At 46.7% G+C, this 12,804-nt stretch overlaps 1 protein-coding gene across 1 annotated transcript in view; it reads right to left on the bottom strand.

Moving 5' to 3' along the window:
- Positions 1-5,159: 5,159 nt before the first annotated feature.
- Fa2h (fatty acid 2-hydroxylase) overlaps positions 5,160-12,804 on the bottom strand; it is a 19,302-nt gene continuing 11,657 nt past the window's right edge. Inside the window, exons 4-6 of the mRNA XM_013012810.1 lie at positions 11,380-11,552; positions 7,774-8,026; positions 5,160-6,450 (exon numbers count right to left, since the gene is read on the bottom strand). Coding sequence (XP_012868264.1) covers positions 6,371-6,450; positions 7,774-8,026; positions 11,380-11,552 — 506 coding nt within the window. The 3' untranslated portion in view covers positions 5,160-6,370. The remainder of the gene's footprint in view (positions 6,451-7,773; positions 8,027-11,379; positions 11,553-12,804) is intronic.

The raw sequence follows: 12,804 nt of genomic DNA on the forward strand, positions 1-12,804 counted from the left end.
TTTTCTTTTTGCTTATGTGGTGCTGAGGAATTGAACCCAGGGCCTCAGGCATGCAAGGCAAGCGCTCTACCACTGAGCCACCTTCCCAGCCCCCGCTGAGCTTATTTTGTTCAAGGCTAGCACTCTACTACTTGAGCCACAGTGCCACTTCTGGTACCAGAGCTTCATCCATGCTAAGCAAGCACTCTATCACTGAGCCACATTCCCAGCCCCCCTTTTTATTCTTTAAGTAGACGATCCTGTCAGGTATTTTTGATGCCCATGCAGAATTTATGTTTTGTTGATCATGGGGCTTGAACTCAGAACCTGGGTGCTGTATCTGAGCTCTTTTGCTGAAGGCTAGCACTCTACCACCTTGAGCCACAGTGCCACGTCCGGTTTTCTGGCAGTTAACTGGAGATAAGAGTCTCACTGACTTTCTTACCCTGGCTGGCTTCAAACTGCAGTCCTCAAATCTCCATCTCCTGAAGTAGCTAGGATTACAGACGTGATCTACCAGTGTTGGCTATGCAGAGTTTTTATGAGAAATTCGTACACATTCTAGCACGGCTCTCATGATCATTCCTTTCCCAGACCTTCTCAACCTATTCTCCTCATCTCTGCAATTCTCTCTCAAATACTTGCATCTATGATCTTGTTTTAGGTTTTGCATTTCCAGGAACCTAATTGAAGAACCTCACTTTTAGGCTTTAGTGAAAACAGGAGATTTTCTTCTAATTTCTTCTTTTCCTTGGCTATAGATGTCTGAGATGGAGGGAAGACGATGGGAGAGCTAGCATTTTCTAAGTTTCACATTCATCCTGTAGCTTTCTTTGTGGATAAAATTCATTCATCAGGCAAACCACCTGTGAAGAAAACTGCAGGTGAAATTTCACATATATTGTACTTTTTAGAAAGTTAGAACTGTGAAGTTTATATAAATCATTCAATTTTCTTCTCAAAACATGACAGATGAGACAAGAAAGTAAGTCAAAAGCAATGTTATTTTTGTTTTTTGCCAGTCCTGGGGCTTGAACTCAAGGCCTGGGCACTGTCCCTGAACTTCTTTTGCTCAAGGCTAGCACTCTACCACTTGAGCCACAGAGCCATTCTGGCTTCATCTCTGTATGTGGTGCTGAGGAATTGAACCCTGCATGCTTCATGCTAGCCTGCTTCATGCATGCTAGGCAAACACTCTACCACTAAGCCACATTCCCAGCCCTGTTTTTGTTTTTGTTTTATGCTTGAACTAAAGGGCTGGGTGCTATCCTTTAGCGTTTTTTTTTTCAAGGCTAGTGCTCTATCACTTGAGCCACAGCTCTACTTCCAGCTTTGTGCTGGTTAATTGGAGATAAGTGTATCATGGACTTTCCTGCCCAAGCTGGCTTTGAACCTGATCCTCAGATCTCAGCCTCCAGAGTAGCTAGGATTACTGGTGCGAGCTACCAGTGCTGGCTTAGCACTGGAATCTTGAAATCACAGACACCTTTTTTCCAGAACACTGCTTTATGACTGCCATAACGGGCAGGGTTGCATGCTGCCACCAGAGGGCAGCAGAGGCCAGGGAAGAGGTAAAGAAGAAGGAAAAACACAAACAACCAGCCAACCCAGATAACATTATTGGCCAGGGATGGGGAGGAAAGAAGACTTGACATTTATGGGGCCGTTATAAGTTGGTCATTGTACTGGAAATCTCATAACGTTCAGAGGTAGAGATCAGAAGCCAGAGCCAAGAGAGGACTGGCATGAAGCAGAATGGAGAGAGCAGTTTTTCTGGCCTGCCCAAAGACTAACAGGTCTGAAAGATTAAGCACTACTCCAGACTGCAATTCAAGGCTCTGGGCCCATTCTTAGGAAGGCTGAGTATCTGATGGAGGACCAGGCAAGGCAAATCACCAGGATCATGAAGGTTAATTTGCAAATTTACTTTATATTGATTAGAATTTCTAGTTTTTCTCCTGAGCAAATGTTCAACTTTCTCCTTTAAAAAATTATTCAAATTATACAATTTAATACATGTGGGCCTTCTCAGTGATTATTATCTTGACCAATCAAAGCAGACAAAAGTCCAGGTGCTGATGACTCACGCCTATAATCCTACCTACTCAGGAGCTGAGATCTGAGCATCCTGGTTCAGAGCAAAATACCTAACTGTGAAGATAGGTGCAGAGCCAGCGTGGGTAGAAAAATCCTTATGACTCTTACCTCCAATTAACCAGCAAAAAGCTGGAAGTAGAAGTGTAGATGAAGTGATAGAGCACCAGTTGTAAGCAGAAAAAGCTGAGCAAGAGGAAATGAGGCCCTGAGTTCAAGCCCTAGAACAAACACAGCCACTGGCGTGCGTGTGCACGCGTGTGTGCGCGCACACACACACATATACACACAAAGCAGATAGAGGAAGTTGGACAGACAGACACACACACAAAGCAGATAGAGGAAGTTGGACAGAAATATGGCTATCATGGTCTTCGGTGTTAGTAAATTATAACTTTAAAAAACCCTCAGTTCTTACCTGGTCATAAAAAGCTTGCTTTATTGTTAGCAATGAGTAATAGTATAAAACAAAAAGGAATACAATCTCTAAGCTAAAATGTTTATTGTTGTTAGGATAGCTGACAGTGATCCCATCTATAATTATAATAAAACTTTCCCTCTCTTTGGAATGGAAAAATCCATTCAAAACATCCCAATCCTTGAAGTAAAGAAGTTGAAATCTGGATGCTGATAGGCTAGTGCCTGCAATTCTAGCTACTTGGGAGTCTGAGATTGGGAGAATGGTGAATTGAGGTCAGCCTTGGCAGAAAAAGTTGATAAGACCCCATCCTCAATGAAGGGCAGGGCATGGTGTCATGTGACTATTATCTTAGCTACATAGGAAGCCTAATAGGAATGTCCTCAGTGTGGTAGCAAAAATCAGGGCTGGAGGTTTGGATCAGTTGTAGTAGTACTTACCTAACAAGCACAAAAGCTCAAGAATTTCAGTAACACTAGAAGAAAAAGAACTAAAAAAAAATCTTAAGCTCTTGCTAAAAAAAGAATTCTTAAAATTCCTTTAGCTTGATGAACAGACATAATCTGTTCTTATTCTATACTAGTGAATATAAATATATTTCATACATTAAAGCATTGAGTTTCTTATTGACAAACCCAAAGTGAGAACTATATACCCTCTACTCCAAAGTGCAATCCTTCCATAATCCTATGTTCTTTCATATATCCATAGATGGATATAAATAAATATGTATATACACACAATGTTTGTGGTTGTTGGTGGTGGTCATGGGGCCTGAACTCTGGGCCTGGGCGTTGTCCCTCAGCTCTTCAGCTCAAGGCTAGCACTCTACCACTTGAGCCACAGCACCACCTCTGGCTTTTTCTGCTTATATGGTGCTGAGGAATTGAACCCAGGGCCTCATGCATGCAAGGCAAGCACTCTACCACCTTCCCAGCCCCACAATTTCTTTTTTACAGTTATCAATACTCATCTGACAAAAAAAAAACCCTGAAAACCCAAGGTGTTAGAATGGCAAAGGTAAAAGAAATTTTAGATCTCAAGGCTCCAGAAACTAATGTTCATTAAAATAGTCTTCAGGATTGCTTAATGTTTGAATGGCATCTGGTCCCCGTTTCTTTTTCAGGAGAATTGTGCAGACAGCATCAGTGGCCATGGCCGGCTCTTCCTTCTGGAAGGCCTAGTCCTTCCAGGCAGCCTTGTGCAAACTTTGTCTCCCAACTTGTTCTGTTGGTTCAGGTCAATATTTGGATGAGTAGCTTTGTCTAAGCTATCACCACTCATTTGGTTTCCAAACACAGTCAAGTAGCATAGGCTGCCTCTTCTGCAACTTTTTTTTTTTTTGTCGGTCATAAGTCTTGAACTCTGGGCCTGGGCGCTGTCCCTCAGCTCTTCAGCTCAAGGCAAGCACTCTACTACTTGAGCCACAGCAGTACTTACGGTTTTCTGAATGGTTAACTGGAGATAAGAGTCTGGTGGACTTTCCTGCTTTAAACCACGATTCTCAGATCTCAGCTTCGTGAGTAACTAGGATTACAGGCGTGTGCCACTGGCCCCCAGCTTCTTCTGCAAGTTTATGCAATGGATTTGCCTGCACAGTGTCACAGTTGCTTGGAATTAGCCCAATCCTACCTTGGCAGGTCCCTTTCTACCAACTGGGACAGCTCACAGCAAGGCAGATAATATCACCTTCCTCTAAGTGCACTTTGTCTGGAGTTCTGGGTTGGAAGGTACACAGAGCCCTAAAGATTTGCACTAGTTTGACTGGTTTGGGATGCGGCTTTGACATCTCGCTTCCTTGAGCAGCTCCTGGAGACAACGTGAAAAGCCAGTGGTTACCCTTTCATTGGCACTTGTGGCACCCTGAAGTTGCTTTTTGTCTAGTGTGCCATGGCATACTTCCAATGACTAGTCCTGCACTTACTTTTTTTTGTTTCGGTATTGGTTCTGGGGCTTGAACTCAGGGCCTGGGTGCTGGCCCTTAGCTTTTTGGCTCAAGGCTAGTGCTTTACCATCTGGGCTATTCCCTCTCTTGATGGTGGGAAGCTTGGACCTAAACTTTACCAATGAATCTCAGCTGGGGACAGATCAATTCCAGAAAAGTTCTCATCCCAGTAGTATAAGTCAAGGTGGTTTTGGGGAGCAACCCTCCAGATACAGACAGCAAGAGGAGATGTCATCTACAAAGAATTTAAAAATAGTAATAAAGCTCAGTCTGTCCCCAGTTTTACACAACCTAGTAAGTGTGATATCCTTCTGGTAGGCCAGGCACTGGTGGCTCACACCTGTAATCCTCGCAACTCAGGAGGCTGAGCTCTGAGGATTATGGTTCAAAGCCAGCCCTGCAGGAAAGTCTGTAAAACTAATTAACCACTAAAAAAGCTGGAAGTGGAGCTGTGACTCAAGTGTAGAGTGTTAGCCATGAGCTTTGAGCAAAAAAAACTCAGGAGCAGAGCCCAGGCCCTGAGTTCAAGCTCCAGGACTGTAACAGCAACAACAAAAACCTTCCTGGTTAGAGAAACCCCTTCTCTCCCCACTTTCCCTTCTCAATTATGACGCGCCTGATGCAGTTACCATCCACAAACAACTATGGGTCTTTGTTGTTGTTGCTGTAGTTGTTTTTAATATATTTTATTTTTCAAAATATACAATTTATTTACATCTTTATTTCACAATTGTAGTTTTGAATAATTATTCAAAAATCTTTTAAATAGCCTCGCAGTAAACAGTACAAATCACAGGATCCATCACACGTTAAGCCTTTACACCCATTGAGCTTTTGACAAGTTTCAAGTAGTAATGGTTTGTGGGTAAGAAAGGGACAAAACCAAAACAGCTGACTTCTTGCTGTTGTCATTGTTTTTCTTTTACATAGACTCACCATATGGGATTAGGAAGGGCCGTTGGAGCAGCTATTTGATCTGTGGTCAGACTAAGGACATAGACGCCATTTAGAATTAAGACCCTCGCAGCGCAGGAGGGTGGAGGGAGTTAAGGCACTTCATGAAGGGCCCTTCTTGGCTTCAGGAGGGTGCTGAGTGTGGGTGGAGACCCACCTGTGGCCCTCCAGATGGAGGCCAAACACCGTGGGGAACTACACTGGGACTCCCACCGATGGAGAAGCCTTTTCAGCTTCCCTTACAGGAGAAGTTTGTGATTCTGGGACAGAGAAAAGATGGGCAGAGCAGCGGGTGATTCCCAAAAAGAAGAGCCAGGGTCTCCACCGGCCTTGTAGACTAGGCCAGCCACCCTCAGGCTGTCTGTCCCAGGCCAGTGAGGGCTGGCTAGGTAAAGTGCCAGTATTGCTGCTGAGCACAGCTGGAAGTACAGCTGGCCTCTGTGGCTGGCAGGGAGCAGAGGTCTGTGAGCGGGGCGGGTGAGAGGTATCATGCTGTCTCATCTGTGAGAGCTGTTCATTCACCTCCAGTCACCAGCCCCTCTCTGGGAAGGCTAGGAGGGAAAGATGGGCAGCAGGCTCTGCACATCCTTCACCCCTCTACCTGGGGCGGCTCCAGGGAGCTCCAGGTGCTAAGGCACAGGTTGGGGGGGTCTGTTTCCTTCATACCCCTAGGGGCCATTAGCTGGGCGCTGAAGCAGTCCTGTAGACTAAGGCTTAGGTAGGGATGCCAGTGGCCAGGATCAGGATGCTCTGGGAAGAAGCCCGTCCCTAAGGGTTCCCTGGCCTTAAGGCAATATGATCTTCCCACAGCCCTAACAGGCCATCCTGCCACAGGTCTCCTTAGTCCCCGCCTCCAAGTCCCAGGACGGGACAAAGCCCATCCTACTTATCCAGGCTTGGATGGAAGGTAGCAGGGATGGCAGATCACAGACTCAGGAGCCAGGGCTGGACCGAAGGCAGTGGGGAGGGGCTGGGGGCTGTCACTGTGTCTTCAGGTGGCGTTCCTCTGGCATGAGCGTGTGGAAACAGTAATCCCACAACTTACTACTAATGCCAAATCCTAGGGAGAGAGAGACACACCGGGGAGAAGGTGAGACGGGAGGAGCAGAGAGACATTTTCGCAGGAAATCATGCAGGCTAGGATTAGCAGGCAGGGAGGCTTTCCAGTCCAGGGACACTGTGGCCGAAGCCAAGGGCAGGGTCACCTGTGTGTCCCCAGAATAGAGTTAGAATGATCTCAACTTCCCCCTCTGCATTCCTGGGACAGCGGGGTCCCGCCTGACGTTTCTTCTCTCACCTCCCACGTTGTTCTTGTCTATGGCCTGAAGCTCTTTCTCCACACATCAAGAGTTGGGCTTCTACTTATTTGGGGTTTCAAGGACAATGACATCATCAGTGACCCCTTCCTAGACCTTTTTGCTGCTTTCTTTTTCTCTTTTGGAAGACTGGGGACTTGAACTTGGTACCTGATGCTTTGCTCATTTGGCTGGTGCTCTACCAATCCCTCTAAGATCATTTTTATTGAGCTATTTCGTGTCTGGCCACATGTGGCTACTGAGTACTTGGAATATAGTTGGAACCCACAGAGGAAATGAATTGCTGATTTCATTTAATTCCTTTTTTTTTTTTTAATGCTGGTACTAGGGCTTGAACTCAGGTCCTCCTGTTCTTGGTTGGCTTTTTTTTTTTTTTTTTGCCCTCAAGGCTGGTACTCTACCACTTGAGACACAGCTCCACTTCTGGCTTTTTCCTGGTTAACTGGAGATAAAAGTCTCATGGACTTTTGTTTCCAAGCTGGCTTTGAACCATGATCTCAGATCTCAGCTTCCTGAGTAGCTAAGATTATAGGCATAAATCACCAATCATAAATGATTTGTTTTAAATGGTGATCATATGTTGAAATGATAATAATTTGGTTATACTTGGTTAAGATCCCACTCATTTATTTATTCTTATTTTTTATTTATTTATTTGCCAGTCATGGGGCCTGAACTCTGGGCCTGGGCACTGTCCCTCAGCTCTTCAGCTCAAGGCTAGTGCTCTACCACTGGAGCCAAGCACCACTTCCAGCTTTTTTCTTTTTGCTTATGTGGTGCTAAGGAATTGAACCCAGGGCCTCATGCATGCAAGGCAAGCGCTCTACCACTGAGCCACCTTCCCAGCCCTTTTTTTTTTTCTTTATGGCAACTTTCACTGCCTGAAATTGTCCTTGCCATTTATTGATGTCCTTGTCGGTCCCCGTGTGGTCAGCCTGAACTTGCAGTTGTCGGGAAGCACCCCCTTGTGCAGGCCCAGTGTCCTGAATGGAGAGGGGCTCATTGCAGTTGTCAGATTCTTCAATGCATAAACTTAAGGATGTTGGGAGGGGCTGACCCAGCCTTACCTGACCTCTGGTGTTCAAAGTGATGTTTCACGTGGTAGGCCTTCATGCTGTACAGGTAGGAGCCCTTGTGTGGTGAGCCGAAGTGTAGGTAGTAATGGATCATGTCGTAGATGACATAACCTAGGAGGCCCCCCGCAAACACAGTGCCCGCCACAGCCTCAGGCAGGATGAGCCGCAGGAGTACGTAGAAGAAGGCGATCACCAGAGAGGCTGGCAGAGGGGGGAAGACCAGGCGGGAGCCATCAAAGGGTGCCTGTGGATGGAGAGGCCTGGGTATCAGAGGCAGCCCTGAGCCCCAAGGCCTCTGGTCACAGCACACCGAGCCAGAAATGCCTCCCACGGAAGATGAAGGAGAGAAGCCAGACATCTCCGTGAAGGAAGAGCAAGCTGTCATGTGGGTAGGTGAAGTGCCTTTTGTGGCTTTAGTGTTCTCTTCCCCATTTCCAAGCCAGGATGGGACCTGGCAAACTGGCCAGAGCCACAGAGCCACTTCCGGTTTTCTGATGGTTAATTGGAGATAAGAGTCTCACGGACTTTGCTGCCTGGGCTGGCTTTGAACTGCGATCCTCAGATCTCAGTCTCCTGAGTAGCTAGGATTACAGGCGTGAGCCACCAGTGCCTGGCTCCAGAGCTTTCTTGAGTTCGCCCTTAAGTTGCAACCCCTAGTCAGAGGGCCTTTGTAGAGACTGGGGGCTGAGGTGGTCTGGCATAGGAGCACACAGACAAACTGGGGTTGTCTGCTTTCCTCGCCCCAATTTCCCAACTGAGGCTTCTTGGTTTAAGGAGGTGTTGTCACAGTGAATCAGAGAAAGGGCCAAGCCTTTGGCTCTTGAACTTCCAGGGCTGAGAACCTAGACAGAGGCTAAGAGTTTTGAGATTTCTTGGTGAACATGTGGAAAAGAGAAGGACCTTCTGGAGGAAGAGGAGGGAGAGGAAGAGGAGGAAGAGGAGGAAGAAGTGGAAGAGGAGGGAAAAAGCAAGTAATATCTGGTGTGCTGCCGATGCTAACAGCAACAGGATCAGTAAGTCAGGAAAACCAGCTCACAGATCAAGGAGGGAACTGGTGCCAGTGGCTCACACCTATAATCTTTGCTACTCAGGAAGCTGAGATCTGAGAACTGTGGTTTGAAGGCAAGGTGGACTGCTGGAATGCTGACTCGTTCTGGGGACAGCAGAGAGGACACCAGCCCCATCAACTTGAGAACTCTCCTAGTCAGTCAGTGAAATCTCCAGCTTGGCTGAGTTCACCAGGCGTAAATTTTTAGTCATCAGTTCATTCCCAGGACTGCAGATTTTAGTAGCTTTTTTTCTCCCCACATCTGAACTCATATCTTACCCCTATCTAGGGGCTGGGAATGTGGCTTAGCTTAGCATGCATGAAGCCCTGGGTTCGATTCCTCAGTAACACATAAACAGAAGAGGCTGGAAGTGACACTATGGCTCAAGTTGGTAGATAGAGTGCTAGTCCTGAGCTAAAGAAACTCAGGGACAGTGCCCACGCCCTGAGCTCAAGCCCCAGGATTGGCAAACAAACAAACAGAACCCATATCTGGATACCAGAAATTGCGATTCTAAATTCTTTTTAAAAATGATCTAGTTAAAATCTTTTTAACATTTAAAAAATATTGTGGCAACAGGGCACTGGTGGCTCACGCCTGTAATCCTAGCTACTCAGGAGACTGAGATCTGAGGATCGCAGTTCAAAGCCAGCCCAAGCAGGAAAAGCCTTGAAACTCTTATCTCCAATAAACCACTCAGAAAACCAGAAGTGGTGCTGTAGCTCAAGTAGTAGAGTGCTAGCCTTGGCCTGAAGAGCTGAGGGACAGTGCCCAGGCCCAAAGCTCAAGCCCCATGACTGACAAAAATAAATAAATAAATAAATAAATGATTAAAAAAATTACACAGATTGTGGCTCAAAGTGGTAGGACACTTTTGTGTTTTGAGCAAAAGAGCTGAGATACAATGCCTAGGCCCTGAGTTCAAACTCCATGACCAAAGTGTGCATGCGCACGCACACACATACACACACAAACTCATTATTAAAGCATTTGTGTGCCTAGCAAGCATGAAGTCCTAAGTTCAAACCCCAGTACCACTGAAAAAGTACCATAGCTACCACATTTTCTGATTTATACCCATCAAGAAACAGAAGGTGGGGGAGAAGATCTCATTCTTTTGAATAATGAGAGGGGATGAAAATGTTTGGGAAAAGTCTAGAGCATGGGGGTTCACAGAGGGTCCCCTAGGAGAGGCCACGTACGTCACAGGGGCAGAGAGGCCACAGGCGGGGGGGAGGGGCGGCGCTGGCTTCCTGTGGCACATGTGGTGTCCATCTCAGCTTCCAGAAATGCCACGCAGCCCTTGCAGAGCCTAGGGGAGCTGTCATGGCTGACAGCACATTGGCTCAGAACCCCTGCACACCGCACCATAGCCTGGCCGCATCAGCCGTGACCTCGTGCGGGTTGCTGAGTTGCTAGTTTTCCCAAGCCTCAGTTTCCTGAGTAGACTTCAGCATCATCTTCAGAAGGAGAATGCACAAGGACTAGGCTCTTCTCTTCTCTTTTCTTTTTTATTTATTTATTTTTGGGTCCGGTCGTGGGGCCTGAACTCAGGGCCTGGGTGCTGTCCCTCAGCTCTTCAGCTTAAGGCTCTACCACTTGAGCCACAGCGCCACTTCCGGCTTTTTTCTTTTTGCTTATGTGGTGCTGAGGAATCCAACCCAGGGCCTCAGGCATGCAAGGCAAGAGCTCTACCACGGAGCCACCTTCCCAGCCCCTTTTCTTTTCTTTTTGTGCTGGTCCTAGGGCTTGAACTCTAGGCTGGGGGTTGTCACTGCGCTTCTTTCTGTTCAAGGTTAGTGCTCTACCACTTGACCCACAAGGCCACTTCTGGCTTTTTCTGAATAGTTTTTTGGAGATAAGAAAGAGTCTCACAGGGCTGGGATGTGGCTCAGTGGCAAAGCACTTGCTGAGCAAGCGCAACATCCTAGGTTCAATCCCCAATACCAAAAAAGAGAAAAGACAAAAAAAAAATCAGTTTGGGGCAGGGAATGTGGCTTAGTGGTAGAGTGCTTGCCTAGCATCCATGAGGCCCTCTGTTTGATTCCTCAGTACCACATAAACAAAAAACAAACAATACAGATTAAAAGAAAAAAAACATTAAAAAATTTAAAAAAAGAGTCTCATGGACTTTCCTGCCCAGGCTGACTTCGAACCAGAATCCTCAGATCTCAGTCTATTGAGTAGCTAGGATTACAGGCATGCACCACTGGCACACAGCAGGTGTTTTTTAAAATCTGTTTTGTCACAGATGCTTAGCATGGTGCCTGGCACCTGGTGAGCAGGTGTTGGAGAAATGAATGAATGCATGAGTTTCTGGGAAGATTAAAGATGACTCAGAGCGCCTGGTGCTTATGATGGTGCACGTGTGCACAGATACACACAAACATTCTGTCCCGGCTTGGTTCTGATTTGGATATCTAGTCCAAGTCACCCCTCTGAGCACTGCCAAACACTCTAGGTTTCCCATTGTTCCTAGCTTAGAACCATGATATCCGGAACCCCCACCGATCCTGGGAGTTACAGCTGTAAGGACCGTGTCACTCACCTTGTGGTGCTGGCCATGCATGACGAAGTGCAGCATGATGAGGTAATAGCTGTGGCTGGGGGGCTTCATGTGGAACAGAAAGCGGTGGATGAGGTACTCCACGAGGCTCCAGAGCACTATCCCCAGCACGAAGAGGCCAGGGAACACGGACTTAGGGACGGCAACTGAGTACTCTGCACAAAATCCAAGCACAGAAATCTCAGCATCTGAAGATGACTTGAGCAAGCTAAAGATGGAGTCAGAACGGCTGAACAGTCATGATTTTCCTGAACTACCCCTCTGGTGACACCTGCAGCCCTTGCTATGCTCACCGCTTTTCTCTACTTCATTCATCGTGACCTCTGGGAGAGGTCAGACCTCGTGCCTTCCCTAGCCCCAAGCTTTGTTGCTTATGTGGTGCTGAGGAATCGAACCCAGGGCCTCAGGCATGCAAGGCAAGCGCCCTACCACTGAGCCACCTTCTCAGCCTCTGGCCATATTTCTTGTACAGTTAAAACACGATAGCTTTAAGTCAGGTAGGTGACTCACACCTGTAATCCCTAGCTACTCAGGAGGCTGAGATCTGAGGATTGTGGTTTGAAGCACTAGCACAGGCAGGAGTCTGTGAGACTCTTTTTGCTGTTGTTGTTGGTCATGGGACTTGAACTCAGGGTCTAGCCACCGTCCCTGAGCTTTTTCACTCAGGATAGTGCTCTACCACTTTGAGCTACAACTCTATCTACTTTTGGTTTTTGGTTAATTGGAGATAAGAGTCTCAGGGGGACTTTTTGGCTTGGGCTGATTTCAAACTGTGAGTATCTAGGATTACAGGAATAAGCCACCAGGACCTAGCTCCCTGAGAGACTTTTATCTCCAATTAACTACAAGAAAAACAGAATTGGAGCTATGGCTCAAAGTGGTATAGCTCTAGTTTTGAGTAAAAAAGCTAAAAGACTATGGCTAGGCCCTGAGTTCAAGCCCCACAACTGAAAACCAAAACAATAACATTAGCTGAGTGTTGGTAGCTCATGTCTGCAATTTTAGCTAGTCAGGAGGCTGAGATGTGTAGATTGGGGTTTAAAGCCAGCCTGGGCAGGAAAGTTCATGAGACTCATATCTCCAACTAACCAAAAAAGAAAGCTAGAAGTGAAACTGTGGGTCAAGTGATAAAACACCAACTTTAAGCAGAAAAAAAAAAAAAGATAAGATACAGAGCCCAGGCCCTGAGTTCAAACCCCAGTACCAGCACAAACTGCCCCCTCCCAAACAACCAACAATAGCTTTATCAAAATACAGGATTTTTTTTGGGGGGGGGTCTGGTCGTCGGCCTGAACTCTGGGCCTGGGTGTTATCCCTCAGCTCTTCAGCTCAAGGCTAGCGCTCTACCACTTGAGCCACAGCACCACTTCCGGCTTTTTTCTTTTTGCTTATGTGGTGCTGAGGAAT

Source organism: Dipodomys ordii, unplaced genomic scaffold (genome assembly GCF_000151885.1).
Source record: "Dipodomys ordii isolate 6190 unplaced genomic scaffold, Dord_2.0 Scaffold18, whole genome shotgun sequence".
Classification (NCBI taxonomy): Eukaryota; Metazoa; Chordata; class Mammalia; order Rodentia; family Heteromyidae; genus Dipodomys; species Dipodomys ordii.